The sequence below is a fragment of the Symsagittifera roscoffensis genome, chromosome 1 (genome assembly GCF_963678635.1).
Source record: "Symsagittifera roscoffensis chromosome 1, txSymRosc1.1, whole genome shotgun sequence".
Lineage (NCBI taxonomy): Eukaryota > Metazoa > Xenacoelomorpha > Acoela > Convolutidae > Symsagittifera > Symsagittifera roscoffensis.
Genome location: NC_087062.1, coordinates 11019065 through 11036749, shown reverse-complemented (window position 1 = coordinate 11036749; position 17685 = coordinate 11019065). Strand labels below are relative to the sequence as shown.

At 35.1% G+C, this 17685-nt stretch overlaps 2 protein-coding genes across 5 annotated transcripts in view; one reads left to right on the top strand and one right to left on the bottom strand.

The window, feature by feature from the left end:
* Positions 1-14566, top strand: part of LOC134857250 (uncharacterized) — a 67667-nt gene extending 53101 nt beyond the window's left edge. For 3 of the 4 annotated variants that reach the window (XM_063873633.1, XM_063873631.1, XM_063873629.1), the window contains 7 exons: positions 93-290; positions 2241-2439; positions 4865-5129; positions 5340-5482; positions 10040-10054; positions 11021-11182; positions 14404-14566. In XM_063873633.1, coding sequence (XP_063729703.1) covers positions 93-290; positions 2241-2439; positions 4865-5129; positions 5340-5482; positions 10040-10054; positions 11021-11182; positions 14404-14555 — 1134 coding nt within the window. In that variant the 3' untranslated portion in view covers positions 14556-14566. The remainder of the gene's footprint in view (positions 1-92; positions 291-2240; positions 2440-4864; positions 5130-5339; positions 5483-10039; positions 10055-11020; positions 11183-14403) is intronic. The other variant, XM_063873630.1, reaches the window with a different exon arrangement.
* A 204-nt stretch (positions 14567-14770) lies between these two features.
* LOC134857251 (nucleolar MIF4G domain-containing protein 1-like) lies at positions 14771-17344 on the bottom strand. The gene has a single exon (XM_063873634.1). It carries the CDS (start codon positions 17326-17328, stop codon positions 14803-14805), a length of 2526 nt encoding a protein of 841 aa, XP_063729704.1. The 5' UTR covers positions 17329-17344; the 3' UTR covers positions 14771-14802.
* Between the last annotated feature and the right edge of the window lie 341 nt (positions 17345-17685).

Below are 17685 nucleotides of genomic sequence, written 5' to 3'. Positions count from 1 at the left end.
ATGATAGTTTTGGCCTCGCGTTGATTGACATTATCCGCTTTTTGAAATATTTCTTCTGTCAAATATAATGTTATTTCTTGAATTTGTGACAGGAAATAAACGATCTCTACAAAAAAATGGAGCCGATGCTGGCCAAGATAGCCCAGTTCACTGGCAAGATAGAAGGGGAAATCACGTGGGAGAAGCTGGATCAAGAGACTAGGGAGCAGATTGCAGGGTTCAAGGTCATCGTCAACGGATCTCAAGTGGGGGCTATTCTACCCAGCACTCAGAACAAGTTTAACTTCAAGGTCAGTTAAGATGATTCATGCATTTTGACATGCGAAGCCTAAAATTCTCCTAGGGGCGCATCGTGCGCCAATTTGCACCAACATAACCGCGGAGAGTACTCAGAAAAATGCAACTTTTATTTTAACAATTTTTGACAGTGCACAATTTTTTACATAAGTTTTCTCATTAACTTGCCTGATGTTTACAATTTAAACGGCAGAATAGGACAATTTCATTCGTTTTATACAAGTATGCATTAATGAAAAATCCATAAAATCAAAATTGTGAATCCAAGATAGTCAATAAAATCCAACCAACTGAATTCAAAACTGCTTTTGTTGCTTAAAATGCGTTTATTAATAATCAAAATCATAATAATAATAATAATCATGATAATAAGAAAAATAATCATAATGAATTGTCCAACTTCAGCAAACTAATTTTTATGATAAATAATCTATCTCACAAAAACCAAGTCTGGAAGATGAGATGTCAATTAGACAAATTTGTTTGTTCTTAGATGTCTCCGAATTAATAACACAAAGCGAACCGGAGCTGCACACCACTTGCGATACAGCTAGTTTAAAAATGTAGCCAATAGAGAGTTGGAAAATAGTCATGAAAAGAGTCATGAAAAAACTGACTGTTATTTGAAAAAAACGTCAACTTTCGAATTTCGAAGAAAATATATATGGCCTTAAAGCTATTTGAAATTCAAAAACAATTTATGATTAAAACTAGAAAAATAAAATTTTTATTTCACAGAGAAATCTGAAAAATGTATTCCACTCTCGAAACTAGATGTAGATCACGTTTTTTGTGACCTTTACACATTAGCAGCTCGATAGCGGAGTTTGCCTTCTTTTTAACAAAAGACATGAACTGAACATAAAAAGCTACTAAAATTGAAAACGCAATTTATCTTGAAAAAAAATACCAAGATTTATGTAAGAGTATTCACAACGTTCATGAATCTCAAACATAATAATCCGAAAAAAATAAAAAGTGCTAAAAACTCTTTCGTAAGTCTCGATAGTTTTCGTATGTCTCGATTCAGTTCATTCTAGGCAAACATGTCAAGCGAGAGATTTGAATATTAAATTAGCAACGGAACAAAACCTAGAAGTGGAAACAAAAGCGATAATCTTTGTGCAGACACCAGTTGAGCCGAAAAAAAAACTGATTTGATAAAAAAAGTTTGAAAAAATTTCATGTCCCCTGAACTACAAAGAAAAAAAGTTGCAACTCAATGAAACTTTCTACTTTCTTACTGCATCAAAAAAATCTGTGCTGGGCAACTAAGCCGACAAAACTTGCGCACAGAAAAGAAAGTCTGACTATTCAATTTTACCAGGAAAAAAAACTGATTTCAAACATACTGAAAAACCCACGGTCCGGCCGGGACTTGAACACCAAAACCTTAGGGTGTAAACGCAGCCGCTTTTTTTCTGGGCCAAATTGAAAGGAACCTGGAAGTTGTTAAGTTAAAATAATAAAGCAAATTTAATTTGTAAAAAATAAGTTATTATAAGAAATTTTTCAACAGCAAAAAAAAATAAAACTAAAATTTCGCGAAAAAAATCTTGAAACTCAAATACCTCCACCAATGAAGCTTTAGAAATGGCATTGAGAAACTTAGAATAAATCTGATCATTCAAGCAGAAACCGTGACACGGAAACTATGCTGACCAAAATAAACAAACGGACAATACTCCAAAAAGCAAAAATTTCAGGTTTAAAAAATCAGTTCACGGCCGGATTCGTAAAACAGCTTGTTTGAATTAATTATGTTGAATTGATTATGATGCAAGATGAAACATCTGCAAAATCTTGTGAGCAAAGTTGTTCTCGTGAAAAAAGTCTAGTACTTGGTTGCAACACCCTTGCTTATCGCAAGGGTAAAAAACATAAGAATTTATGAACAAATTAATAATGAACATTTGAAAGCAGAGAATAAATTTGTTTCTCAGCTGTCGATGGGCAAGCCAGAGTACACAATCTGCGTGGGCAGTGTGGTTCAGGACTCCTCGTTTCCACTTCAGAAGAGCAACAAAGTCACAGTGGACTCCACACTCTTCAGACCCTTCAGTCTCTTCTGCTACTCACACGTGCACAGCAGAGTCGCCCGGTGGCCCAACAGGGGCTGCTGTGCTGTAGCCGACATGCTTGGTTAGTTTTTACACCAGGTGGATAACTTTTGTTATTACGATTGCTCTTGTAGAGTCGGAAGCAACAATGGCGTAGGGTGTTTTTTCTACCCTATTTCAGGTACCTCCAAGTAAGGGCGAATCTAGGGTTTTCTCGAGGGGGGTTCATTTTTTTATGCCGACCAAATTGATTTTCTGATCTCTCCCAAATCACTATAAAGACCCCATAAGGACCAAATTTTCTGCGCCGCAGATAGGGGCGGATCTAGGATTTTCTCGAGGGGGGGGGGGGGTGGATTTTCAAAAAAATTTTGTCGACCTTTTTTTTTTAGATCGAACGAATTGATTTTTTGAGCTCTCCCTAAGCACGTTTTAGTCCTTGTTTTGGCCAAATTTTCTGCGCCGCATGCAAAATTTTGAAAAAAAAACAGTCCAAAAATGTTGACCAAAAAATCGCGTTTTTTCGGCGCGCGCTCCCCCCTCAAAATTAGTATGTATTGGCGCCAAAGGCGCCTTTAGAAAAATTTTATGATCGGTCGGCCAAGATCGGCAGGGGGGCAGGGGGTCGAATCCCTGAAGATGGCCCCCCCCCCCTAAATCCGCCCCTGGCCGCAGACAAGTTTAAAAGAAACAAGCCAAAAAAGCTTTTTAGGCACTTTTTGGACAATTTCGGACAAAAAAATGCGTTTTTTCGGCGCGCGCTCCCCTTCAAAATAAATATCCCTGGAAGTATTGATAAGTTTGGTACTAATTCGATAGTTAATTAATGTCAACATAAATTTATAAATAGATATATATATATATATATATATATATATTTTTTTTTTTTCACGAGCTGTAGCTTTTGCATTTAAATAAAAATATATTTGCTCGTATTGTTTAATTTGATTTGTTTCATTAGAGATGTTTAATTTGAATAGAAGGGTAGACTTTTAGTGGACCAACAGGTCCCGTTGTCTATCCGTTCCTGCTTTAAATGTGGTAAATTTAATTATGCTGATATATTGTTTATAAAAGGAAAAATATATTCTTTCTTTCTTTCTTTCTTTCTTTCTAGTATATTTTGGCGCCCAAGGCCCCTTTAGAAAAGTTATAGGGTCAGCCAGCCAAAATTGGATGTCTCCTAATAGTACAAAGGGGAAACCTTTGGGTCGGCAGGGGTCGAATCCCTGAGGGGGAGGGGCGCCCCCCCCCCCAAATCCGCTGTTGTCTCCAAGACACCTCGGAGAAGGTCAAGTGTGATATCGTATTGAAACAAAGGGGCGGATTTAAGAGCATGCCCCCCACCAGACATTCGTTTACCTGACAACCTCTGCTTCGTTATTTTTATACAGAAGTGAATCAAAGCGTCGCACTACATACATCACAAACATAGCATGACAAGTTAGAAAAAAACATGAGAAGAACCCACCAAACCCAAACATTTTTTGATCAAAAATTCAAAAGGAAACAGTCTCTACCAAAAGTTTAATACGTGTTTCGAAGAAAGAGTTTCAATTTGAAGAAGACATGTATTCAAACACAAAAAGCAAGGAATTAGAATTCAGGCAAAAATTAAGTAGCGACGAGAAAGCCGACAAAAATTAGGTAGAGGCCCGTTGAGCGGAAAACAAAATTGTGGTCACAAAAAAATAAGCGAAAAAGCTTTGAAGCTCAGAGTTTTTTGTATCACCTCACCCTGAAGCACACAGGCCTTAAAATTTAATATCAACTTCCTTAAGACGCAACATGAAGCGTCTATGGCAAAAACAAATGGGCTGGAATTATTTAAAACGAATAAATTTTTAATCGAAAAAAATTGAACAAAAGTTATACAAAATTGGATCTATTTAGTTTGCTAATTACTAAACAGATACATAATCGACCGACAATTGAAGTTTTCCAAAAAAAACTTAGAAACCAAGAGAATTAATATAACATTTTAACTGCACTGTATGAGCAGTAGTCTGACAGTTCAGTGGTATCGATTGAATTTTAAAAATTTGAGCATGCTAATGGAGCATGTTAATGAGTGCACTTATTGCCCCAATGATTCAAGTGATTTTCTTAAACAAGTTGTTAACCCGAAAAAATGTCTATAATCCAAAAGAAGAACTGTAATCTTTACCAAATCTTTACGCTAACGAAACCTAATATTTAGTTACAGAAACATGTGATTGACCCGATAAATATCAATGCATCGAAAAAACATTGTCTAGACATTTTCGTTTGCAATGTTAGTGACTGGTTTTTAATTTAACTTTTCAACGAGATCATTTTCAAGAAAAATCCAAAAAATGCCGACTAGATAAGATTCTACATGCACTGAACTCTTTAGATAAATAATAATTTGCCATGTAACCGCTTATTTAATCAAAGGCAATAACAGTCTCAATGTTTTCGTTTTCGCTCCGCATATCGAGGCCGCTCCCAATCGTTTTATAGTTCGATATCCAATTTTGTTTCAGCCGAGGAGCTGCAACAGCAGAGCAACTCGAAACTTAAGAGACAACAGGCCTCCAGTCTCCCTGGTCTAATCAGGGGAGAGAGAAAGAGATGGCCTAACCCATACGTGTACGATGTGCTCAACAAATGCGAGACCTCACTGCACCTGTTGTTTGATGACCCCACCCTAGATGACTCATCTGCTGTGGGTGGGGGTGGGCCGGGGGGTGCTCGGAGGAAGAAGAGTGAGAGGTCTGGATTCACTGTTGTTCTGTTCTACACCAACTGGTGAGAAATGCTTCATCTGCCATTAAAAAATATAAACATAAACATTTTTTTTTTGGTTTTCTGATCAACGAAAACATCTGTATATGCACTGTATTATTTTTTCTATAACGACTTCTGTCAAAAGCTTTTGGAACTACTCAATTTTTTTAAAATAAACCACCAAGCAAAGCAATTAAGCTAGCTGCAGATGGTGTAACTTGCTCATTTCAGGTGTCTCTCCTCGCAGAAGACGTTCCGGCACGTGACCAGGTGGGCCTCCACCAATGACATGTCCACTAAGCTGATCACGTGCTGTGTCGGCAGCGGAGAACAGCCGGATGTGCACTATGCCAACGTGGCTAAGCTTGTCAAAGGTCAGTCCACTTTTAATCCCATTTTATATTCCTGGTTGGTCTTAATAGATAGTCCTGGTTGCATGTGTTTGATTTTTTGTTTTATTTAAAGCTAGCGCACCAGTACCGTGTTGTTATCGCTAGCTGGAACTCGTATGACAAGTCGACTCTATTCAAGACATCAATTTTGTCTTGGCGGTTAAAGATAACAGTAGTAGATGTTGAGCCTGACCAGGTTAAAGGGATCACACTGCCCCCTCCCCCTCCCCCCCCCCCCCCCCATACCCCTCTGATCAACCTCAACATCTGCAACTCAAGTCCACTCTCCGATATATAATTGGCAAATTCATCTTCATATTTTAAGTACAGTATAAAGGATTCTCAAAAAAATGCAGTCCGTTCTTAGCGAGGAGGAAGCAACAAAGATAGGGTCATTTCGATTATACCTATAAATTATGAAAAAAGAAAATAAAAGTTTTAACATCAAATTTAGATCGATATAACTGAAAAAGTCAAGATAACACAAGACTAAAAAAAGCAGTTCACTTAATTTAGCTACAAACTGGCTCGGTTCTCCATTTTTTGCCGTTTTCCCCACAAAAGTTTCATTAACTTGAGCCCAAATACGTTTTTAATTGTCGTTTTTTCTCATTTTGGATACCTTTTTATGTTAATTTAACGCTCGGGTTATCGGCCTAGCATTTATAATTAAAATCCGATCGTAATAAAAATTTTCATTTATTTTTTATCATTTGGGGGGGGGGGCATGTTCAAAAATATCCCAAAGATTTGATGAACTTGATTGGTAACTTTGTTCTGTGGATATTTTTTTACAAAACAGAATAAGTGGAATTTATTGCACTGTTAAATGGTAAATAAAAATGACTCACAAAGTTCACAGCTGTCATGTATTATGGACATTGACTTTATGTCCGCCACAAGTCGAACATTGATATGTTTGTTATATCAAAAGTCAGACAATTCAAAACCTCCACATGCACAAAGTTTTTCACTTTTTTGAACATTTTCAAAAGTTTAATAGCTTTGTCTCACATTTTTAATTGACTGACTTTCGCCTCAAATTAATATCTAGTCACTTTCATATTGTAAGCTGCGCACTTACAATGGTGCTCCCATTTAGAAGGTATTCAGTAAATTGTATTTTGCTCAAAAAGGAAGAACTATTTATTATTCAACTAATTGAAATGCATTTGAACCGATACAATTCTGTGCAAATGACACTGACTTCTTCCAATCTTGACTTTCATTAAAAAATAAATTCCACTAACATTATATTATCCCCAACTAAATTTAATCTCTGGATATTTTGAACTTTTACCGTCCAACATTTATTTTAGATTAAATTTAAAAGTTCATAACTTCAATTCAAGTTAAAAACAAACTAACTATTATCGTTTGTGAATTCAGGCCTTACGAGCGTAATAACTCAGTGCACAAAACTCTGTATCTCATAAAAATATTATAAATGAAGCTCTTAACTCGACTTTTGTACCACCAACTGCAGCTTTCGATCGAGAAAGAAAGAAAACAAGAAAAAGCAGAGCATAAACGCACAAATATGAGCGAAAAATATTCCGACGACGCCTCAGCAACAAATGCGCTCACGAACAACAGTTTCACCGGGTGGACTTCGACAGCCGACAACAACCGAAACCTGGATTCGTTCGCTGAGAACATACAAACGACATTGGCTCAAATCGAAGAACGTCTCAGTCAGCATAAACACGAAGAAGACTCGTATCTAGACCCGAACACGGAAATTTCCACGGAAAGTTTGGAAGCGATGATAAAACTTTTGAAATTGGAAAAGAAACTCGTCAAAGACTATTTGTGTCCAAAAGATCTAGAATTTATTGAAACTTTGGAAATGTTCGAAAATTTGGTCCAACACATGAGCGTCGAGAAGAAATCGAAGTTATTTTACAAGTTAAAAAAGTTTATAAATGTCATTTTACCGAGCTACAGATTTCAGGCCGAAAACTCAACGTTTAAACTCTGACTTGTATTGCAATATTACTCTTAGTTAAATCAAAATTGTTAACGCGAATAGTTGGAAAGTCTAATTGCAATAAAATTATTTAGAGCAACAGGATAAAAATTATTTATTGGACTTTAGATTTGGTTTTAATTAAAAATTAATTCATTATTTGCACTAATTTTCTATCTTTTGTCAAAGTCTAACTCAGTTTGATAGTTCTGGTTGATCTTTTTCGCAAATCGAATTTCAAATGGATGGGAACCCCCAGTGATACGTAACACTTAACATGAAAACCTTTTTCAGTCTTAATTCGAGCAGAAGATATCTGAAAAATAAATTCGAGTGCCGAGATAAGCCGGTTCTTTCTTCTCACTTTTCAATTGAAAATGGAGAGCAAATTTTACTTTTGTTCCGACTTTCGATACGAAAGTAACGGAATATTTGTGCTCGGGGTGAGTTTTTTTTTTGCAGACAACATTCGACTTTTTAACTAGCCATTTTTGACGGAATTTTTTATATCATTTAAAAGCTATTGTTGTCCTAAGCTTAAATTTGAAAAGATATTTCACCTGTGATCATTTTTCGTAAAGTTATGAGGGTTTAAAGATTGCCATTTTGACCAATTTGGGGCAATTAACGTGCGATATAATTCGCGCTATTAACGCGTAAGCGGAGATTTAATCCGTCTTATAAATCGTTCCAAATTGGTTGACCGAAGCTTATTTGCCATAATTGATTTGTTACAAGGAACGAAATCTATGTTTTTGTTCCGACTTTCGATACGAAAGTAACGGAATATTTGTGCTCGGGGTGGGTTTTTTTTTCTTCAGACAAATTTCGACTTTTTAACTAGCCATTTTCGACGGATTTTTTATATCATTCAAAAGGTATTGTTGTCCTGAGCTTAAACTTGAAAAGATATTTCACCTGTTATTATTTTTCGTAAAGTTATGAGGGTTTAAAGATTGCCATTTTGACCAATTTGGGACAATTAACGCGCGATATATAATTCACGCTATTAACGCGTAAGCGGAGATTTAATCCGTCTTATAAATCGTTCCAAATTGGTTGTGGTTGAACGAAGCTTATTTGCCATAATTGATTTGTTACAAGGAACGAATTCTATTTTTTTGTACTTTATATGGCGTGTGGGGGGATGATTTTCATAAAAAATTTCAAATTTTAGAAAAAAAAAATTTCATTTTATTTTATTTCATTTCATTTTTTCATGTTATTACTGCTGCTCCATAAACCTTAAAAGGCAGTCGGAACATTCAGGGCTTCGCACTGATACGACAGTCTTGTTTCTTTTACTTTTCACGCTAAATTAGCTACCACAAACAATCATTTGAGTTGAGTGAGTAATTATCATAAAGCCCTTTTAGTTGTGATTCAAATATTAAAAAATTTCCGAAAAAATTATAACGCGATCGAGTAACAATGTGTTTTTTAGACTTTTAGGATAAATAACTTGATATTAACAGGAAGAAAACTAGTTTTGGATGTTTTATTTAGCGCTTGTTTGACAAAGAGGGAATTTCAAAAAAAAATTATGTTTTTTTTTCGATTTTTGTTTTTATTTGCATTTTGAAGACAATTGTTGTCGATCATGCTTAATTCGCCAAATTTTTTACGCGAAAATATAGTTATCGATTGACCGCACCCAATAAAAACGTCGTTATTTGAAGAACTTAAAAAAACTTTTTATATTTTTTTATGAATATGGTGTGAACTTTGGGCTACTTGGACAGCAACCGGCTATCCTTAATTTTGTTTTCAACGCAAAATCAGGTCCCACAAACAATCATCAGAATCGGTCGATTGATAAATCATAATTTAACTCTTTCAGATTCAAATGACGTGAAAGTTTTTTAGTGGATTGTTTGTTGCGCTGCCATTAGAAGTTTAATTGAAAACAAAATTAGCCTATCACTTTGTGATTAGCAAAAAATCAGATCTGAGTGAGAAAAAACTTAGGACTTTTTCCTGGAAACAAATATCAGGACCTATTTAATTGACCATCACTTCGTTCAATTACACTCAATAATAATAAGAGTTCAACGATTGTTATATCATTATAAAACCTTTTCAGTCATGACTCGACTGAAATTTGAAAAAACTTTCAAAAAAATTTCTCAGTGTCGAGAAAAACCGGTTTACTTTTAGCCTAATTTCGAGCGAAAAACCGAGCGAGCAGTAGAAAAATATATCAAGATTTAGACATTAAATTTTTATTCAAGCACTGAAAACTTTTATTCCAGTTAAATTACTTTCCGTAATTTTTTGGCAAAAAACCTGAAAGATTAAAAAAACTAACTTTGATTTTTCTTTGTTTTTAGATCAATTTTTCAAAGCAAAATGTTGTCCAATATGCTTATTTTATTACTTCTATCGAATATTTTACTGATGAAATTAGAATTGAACTTTCGTGGTATCCAAATTAGCAGTTTTAAATCTCATAACAGCTTAAATAATTTTCGTAAACCAAAAAGTTGATTGAGAAAATTTCGTCGACTGATTTATGAGCGGATTTTTATTTTAGATTTCAGTTTCCTTAAATACAAAGTTTTCTTTTTCAGACAAAAACGAATCAGGTATAGTTTTGCACTGAGTGTTTATTGCGTTGTGTTTGTAAGAGTCACGTGTTTGTCCAATTCTACTGATGAAGTTAGAATAGAACTTCGAAACTGATAAAATTAACTTGAAACTCCTGACCGATATCATCAAAAACGGAAACACCGATTGAAAAAAATTTTGGTTGTTTTTATAAGACTATCAGAATTGACTATTTTGATTGATAATTGTCAGAATTGAGTATTCACAAATCTGAAAAAACTCGAGCATAAATTAAAACAATTTGAATCGTTAGAAACCTTTGGTGATATGGTACAATAGTTGGCAACTTTGAATATGTTGCATGTATTACATTTGAGAACTATGATAGATATTGTAGTCATTTCAAGTTGTCCACTTCTTTTGCCAAAAAAATTGGCTTTTGAAATAAATTACAAAAGCTTTTCGAAGTATAGCAAAGAGCGTTACAACATTAAAATTGAATCTACCACCTATTGTAATATATTACCAAATTTTCTTCCATTCAGACCTTCGGTCATGTGATGTTTCACAGGAACAACAAAGAACCGAATGTTGTCCTGGCTCATTTCTAACCGTCGTACAAAAAACATAGCCCACAAACATTTAAGAGTCAATGAACGCAAGGAAAAAATATACTGACTTGTTTCAAAAAACTTCGATTTTCTAATTTCAAAGAAAACAATAATTATAAGCCCTTTAAGTTCTTTGAATTTCACGAACAATTTATGAGTGGAATTTTTGATGAAATTAACCCAATCGGAGAAACTGGATCAATACGTAAGTTTATTATTCCGCTGTAAAATCTGTAAATTAAAATCATCAACCCCAAACAAAAAAATTTATCCAGACTTACTGAAGTCTTCACTACGTTCCTTGACTCTTAAAAAGAAACCTAAAATTGCATCTCACTTCAACATTAATTTGCATATCGCTGAATTCGAAAAAAAGGAGTGAATTTGTTATAGATTCGAAGAACTGGTTGGCTGACAACATCCAGCACGTCTGCGGCTGCTTCTCCCTTAGTGGTGGAGTAATTGATCTGAGCAGACCGGACACCCAAAAAAACAGCGAGAAGAAATCAGTGGCAGCAACACCTGCATCAAATGCTTCCTCAAAAAGGATCCAAGGTACTTTCCCTTATTGCACTCTTTCACCTCATTAAATTCACACTATGTTTTCAAACGCTAGAGCTTTGATCTTCGGACCACCCAAACGTCCTCCTTTGCAAGTTTTTTACAGACCAAATTAAATTTTTCTATTAGCCTTCTTTTTCCGAGGAGCGTGTAGAAGCGCCTGAAAAAATAGTCGAAACCTTCTAAAAAAGAACCTGAAAACGGCGCTGACAATTTTTTCTGAATAGGGTCGTAATAGTGTACAGGGAGAGTTTAGAAAATCAATTTGATCGACCTATTATAGCCCCCAGCCCAATTAAAAATTATCGACCTACTTAATGTAATTGTACCATTATGAGGGGAGGGAGCTATAATGAAACATAAAGAAACAAAGCCAACATACGGTTGGAAAAGAGTCAATGAATGCAAGTGAACAGAACTGACTTGTTTTTTGAAAAAATCTCAAATTTGCAGAAAAAGTGTGCCTTAAAACTCCTGGAATTTCTAGAACAACTTATAATTGACACGTTTTTGATAAAGTTCACCCAATTTGAGAAAACTTGATCAACAGATATATTTTTTATTTCGCAGGGAAATCGGATAATTCAATTCTGAAAATTCTGGGAAATCTGATAATTCAATTTGATCACATTTTTTGTGACATTTACACTTTCGTTGCCCGTAGTGGAGTTTGCCTTCTTTTAAACAAAAGAAATGATCAACTTGAATAAATCAGAAGTCAAACCGCGATAAAAGTAAACTTGAGCTTCAATAAATTTTAAGAATTTTACCAAAAAAAAAAACTAACCTAAAAATCATCGCGACCTATATACCGGAGAAAAAAGTGATACAACCAAATAACTTTCAAACTGAGAAAATTTCCCTGTGAAACTTCGAGATCAATAAATCTTTGCATTCCTTGTGTGCAAACAGCTATTAGAAACACATTTTTGACTGACTCAATTGAAACAGAAAAACTTAAAATCTGACAGACATTGAGCTCCCCACATATAAAGAACAAATTCTGCCTATTTTCATCTGGAATAAAGCAGTAAGTACTGAAAGTTTTCATTTCAATTTTTTGATAGATGCAACTTTTCAGAATTTTAAGGCAATTTTTTTCTCGAGCGGTTTAAAATTTTTTTTCAATTACAGCTTTAAGAAATAAGCTTATTTTAGTTTTAGAGTTTTAAATTTTTTAAAAACTTTGACGTTTTCTCAGAAAATAATTAGGTACATCAAATCTAGGGCCAAAAACTAACATAATAGTAATCAATTTATTGTTTCGTTTTACGGAGAAAACGGAATATTTATGCTCGGTGTGACTTTTTATTCAGTCAATTTTCACCGGTCGAAATAACAATTTTCAACAAACATTTTTAAAACCCCATTGAATATATCGACTTCCTGAGTTCAAATGTAAAAAGATATTTTGCCTACGATTGTTTTTTGTAAGGTTCTGTGGGTTTGAAAATTGCCATGTTCTGGACTAAATTATGCGCAATTTGAAGAGTTTATTCAAAATGCTGAGAGCGTAACGCGAATTATTTATGCGTGGTGAATTATCCTGCACAACAAAATCGTTCCAAATTGAATTGAGGCTAGCGAATTGGTCGTATTATTTTCGTACGACTCAAAATTTTACACTTTGATGTTGTTGAAAATGTACAGGTTTTCAATATTTTTTTTCCCCAAAAACTATTCGTTATGAACTAAGGGACCGTCGGAACATTCAGGGCTTTGCCCTGATATACGAGCAGTCTTGTTTCGACTTTAAATTTCTCACTTTGTTTTTAATTTCTCTTGTTGCCTTACTTTTTTCTCCAGTATCAGTCTCAGCTACGTTCATCGACTCTTAAAAACGTGCGCAAAGGAAAATACAAAAACACTTTGTTGAAAATATTGTTATTGATTAAATAGTTTTTTAAATTTGTAAGAAAAATTGTTTCCGGGAAAACAAAATTAATTCCCGATAACTCAGGGTTTTGGCCTACATTGATATTACAACATCTATTTCAAGGAAACCGTATCTAAATAATTGGGCAGTTTGATTCAAAGCAAATGGTCATAAAAACAATCAGCTCATTTCCGGAGTTACTGTGAAAAAAAAAACACTGAGAAAAAATTCGCCCAGTGAACTTAATTGGAAACTGTTATTGTTTTTCCAAATTTTTCTTCTACTTTTTTGTATAGCAAGAGGGATTGAAAACAAGCTCAAAACTAACTTAGATAAGAGCTTCAAAAAGGTGAAAGAGTTTTTTTAGTTCTTTCTACAATTCATTCTAAAAACGGAAATATTCAGACACTACTTAATATTTTTTCCATAATAGCATGTTTTTTTAAGTTTGTTTAGGAATTTGATCTGTAAGGCTTCAATAATTTTCCTTTAACCCTCTACAAGCGATTTTTCAGATTCCTGAAATGGCATGTAAAAACCCAAGCTAGATCACAGTTCCTGCCTTCGATAGAGAGCGCTCGGAACAATAACTTTTAGACAAACCACGCAATGTGAAGTATCTCCAACTGAAAGTAATTTGAAATATTTTGCTGTTTCTATTGATTTCATCACCGAAAGTCAGTAAAAACTATTGAGTGGCTTTCTTTTCCGCTCAATTTTAGGCACCTCAAGAAATTTCGTACAGGGCAGATGTGGTAAGCATCGTATTAAGCCCTTTGAGTCGATATTCAAGATCCCAAAAAATGTTTTAGAAATTGAGAAAAAATAGTCAGAAAATTTTCGAGTTTTAAACCATTTTATAGTGCAGATTACTGGCCTCATTGTCGAGTTCTCACTGGGTATTTAATTTTCCTGTTTTTTACACTACCGATCAGCGTAGTGTATTATTAAGAACCTTCTTGTTTTCTAACTTAACTCGCAAATAGAAATGTTCATTGAAAGTGTTCACTTAATTGGAAATTTCACTGCAGCACTGGAAATTGCATAGCATCTATTCTCTGCTTTATTTGTGGCTAGTGTTTGTTACCTATTACGCGTCCGTGGCTGAGTGTTTGGTGTGTGAGACTCATAATATCTAGGTCGCAGGTTCAAATCCGAGACGTAACCAATTTTTTTTTTAAATTCTAGGCTTATTTCTAATTTTTCTTATTGAATTTTAAAGAGCTGTTTTTGTCGTGTTCTTGCTAGTGTTTTCAAAGTGAAGCTCGCCTGTGAGTAAAAATGTTTGAAAACTTAATCCCTTTTTATTCGATTTTGAGACGTGTATTTTTTTGTCCAGAAATGTTCAACCTGATCGGAGTGCCCACTATATCCATAGTGTATGACCAATCCAGCAGCATTGTGTGGCAGGGGCGACCACTGGCATCCACCCAGGAGGAGTTCGCACAATTCTTCACTGAGGTCATTCACTCTCTACCCCGGAGTTACTAATAAATGCACTCCGTCAACAACAACAGAATCACAAAAAGACAACACAAAACTCATATCAAGTTCAATGATAGTTTCGAACTTTTTCTATGAACCGATTATAAGCTACAAAAAAGGATTTGGATTTTATAACTAAAAAAATTTCGAAGAGAGAAGGGTTCAATAATTTGCACTGAATTGAAACGATATTACAACCTGACCACAAAAATTCATCATTTTAAAGACACTGATTGTAAAAATTAAATTTTGATTATGATAAATTATCAATTTCTTCACACACAAATTTACCATTTAACAAAAGTTTACACTTCAATTCGCTCAAATCTTTCAGTTTCTGAAACCTCTCTATAATGTTTTGCTTGGTCAAAACGTTTAAGTTCATTAGATATTGGTTGTCATTTGAGTTTGTAGCCCGCTTCAGAAAACTATTCAGTAGTGTCCTTTTTGATAAAAGGAACTTTTTCAAAAATATCCTTACGAACGAGACAGAGTTTTTCGTCGTGTTGACGATCGGTAAAAGCGATAAAAGGTTGCTTGGAATCATATCTTCGAAAAGAAGTTTGACAAGCAGCTCGGCGAAAACAGACATTTCATATTTGTTTTTCATCATTTTGAGATCCTTCAACCTATCGGCAATTGCAAATTTCAATACCACTTTGTTCTGTTTTTCGTAAACTGCGAAAGACTTCAATAGATGAAAATAGAATGGATTGAACTTTTCCTCGAGCAGTAAACATTTGATGACGATATGTGGAATTTCTCGGGCATGTTTCTTTAAATTCATACGAAATAATTTATCTGCCGCCTCCATATAATCAGAGCTAGTCATAATAGCACAAAACACACTTTCGCGGAATTGTGTATTCATCCCACATTTGTGCGCTAGCTCAATAAGTTCATCGTTTTCATTAGACGAATGACCTAATTTATCATTTGAGTCGTTAATTGGGTTTAAGTTTACTTCATTGGTGCCTAAATTCCACCAGCGGCCATTCGCACCTGCCTTCGATATTTCTTCAAGTGAGACATTTACAGTTCCGCCTCCATCCGACGTGTTTCGGGAAGCAAGGTCGGAAACTAAGTCTTGAATTGCAACCAATGCGTCCAAATCTACAACTAGTTCTAACTTTCTACGATTGTTATTTTTCAGGGCTGTCACTAAGTCCAAGAAATGTTCCAACTTTGGCCTGCTGGTTTCTCTTAGAGACTTTAGATGCTCGTTTCCAGTTTTTAGAATGTTTAAAATTATATCTTTAAGATCAGACGGACAATTTTTCCGGAGATTGTAGCCAGTATTTAGAACAATAGCCAACAACGCATCTATGTTCGGCTGGCACAAATCGCCCAACAATTTCCGAATAATGTCGAAAACAAGTTTGTTAGACAATACCCCAAAATCATAGAGATAACACAAACACTTAATACAGTTTACACCTGTTTTATCTGCTACCAATTTTTCCGAATCTTCATTATTATTTGATTGCCAGAACTCAATCAGTTTCCAACAAACCGAATGCGTGAACTGCGCGGACACGTCTGTTTGCGTGTTTTTATGTACAATAGCAATCATGGCAATTTTCTCGAATATCAATCTGTCAGCAACATGAAATGGCTGACAGCATAAACTCATCACAGCCCTGCTTACTGCTACATTCGTTTCACTGGTCCCAAACTTCGTGTACAAGCCTTCCAACTGTTTACTAATGGTGTTCAAGTTGCTTTCGCTTACTCGGTTAAACAACCCCACACATTGCTTATAGATTCGCTTGAAGTCTTCACTCAGAACCATGGCGTCAAAATCTTTCACCTTTTCAGCGGTTACATCATATTGTCGTTTTTGCGGCGGAACATAAAATTTCGAAGCTCCAGCATAGGGATCAAATTTTGCTGGTTTTATTTCATCCATTATTTCGTCATTATTCAAATTGGTATGTTCAGTCGCAGATAGACCTACTTCAACAGGAACTGACACCGGTTTATCAGAACTGTCTGTAGCTTTGCTCTTTCTTTTATTAGGTTTAAGTTCATCTTGATTGATACAGGTTTCCTTTTCCGAATCGTTTGTTTTGCTCTTTTTAGTCTGGGTAACTTTTTCTCTCTCTGGATTTTTTCGCTTTAATGAAGAGCTTTTAGTCTCTTCCTCGTCGTCCGAATCTGACCCGCAAAGATCACTATCAATTTCATCAGAGCTATTATCATCTGCATCATCGGACATTTGGTCGACATTACCGAGTGAAGTTGCTTTCTGTACGTCTTTGTCGTTGAAATCAACCAGCCCCTCATTTTCAAATTTCAGTTCACATAATTCCAAAAGTGTGCCCAGATCACCATCTTCGTAGAATGACTTGGGCACTTTGCCTGGTTTTATCTTCAATTTCTTTGATAATCGTTTTACTTCTGCATCATCTATAAGCTTGCCGTCATCGAGATATTCAAGCTCTTCTGGGACTGCAGCAGCTGGTTTTGACTGCTTGGAGCTTGATTTACATTTTTTGGTCGTCCGATGCTTTGATTCCTTTTTATTGTTCTTCTCAAGGTTTTCGTGCACTTTGATGTTTCCTTGTTTTACTTCATGGAATTTTCTTCGTTTTTCTTTCAACTTCTGCCGTTTTTGTTTTCTCATAGTCTTTCTGTCTGGTTGGTATTCTTTTCTGCTGCCACCAGACTTGAGCTCCGACCCTTCCGAAGCATCAATGCCTTGATTGATTTTCAAAAACTTCGATATGTCAGTTTTCGCTTTGCTTAAGTTCCTTTCAACGTTTTTTCTCTTCTTCATATCTTAATCTGAAAAAAAAACACATAGCTTCACACACGCAAAAAATTAAAAGGTCGAACATCTTAAGAAATAGTCACAACAACTCAAAAAACAATACAACAAATTTTTAGCACAGGTGAAGAACTTGCAAAAACATAACCAACAGAGAGCCGTTTGGAAAAGTGTCAATAAACTCAAGGAGAAAAGAAAGTGAAAACTTTAAACACGATTAAAGTCCACTAACAAAACAAACGCACGCTTTTTTGCTTATCAAACGACGCAATATAAGGCCACTAAGCCGATATAACTAAAATAATACGAAAGAAAAAACTGAAATTATACGAACTCAGAGCTGGTAATATATAACTGACATTACAA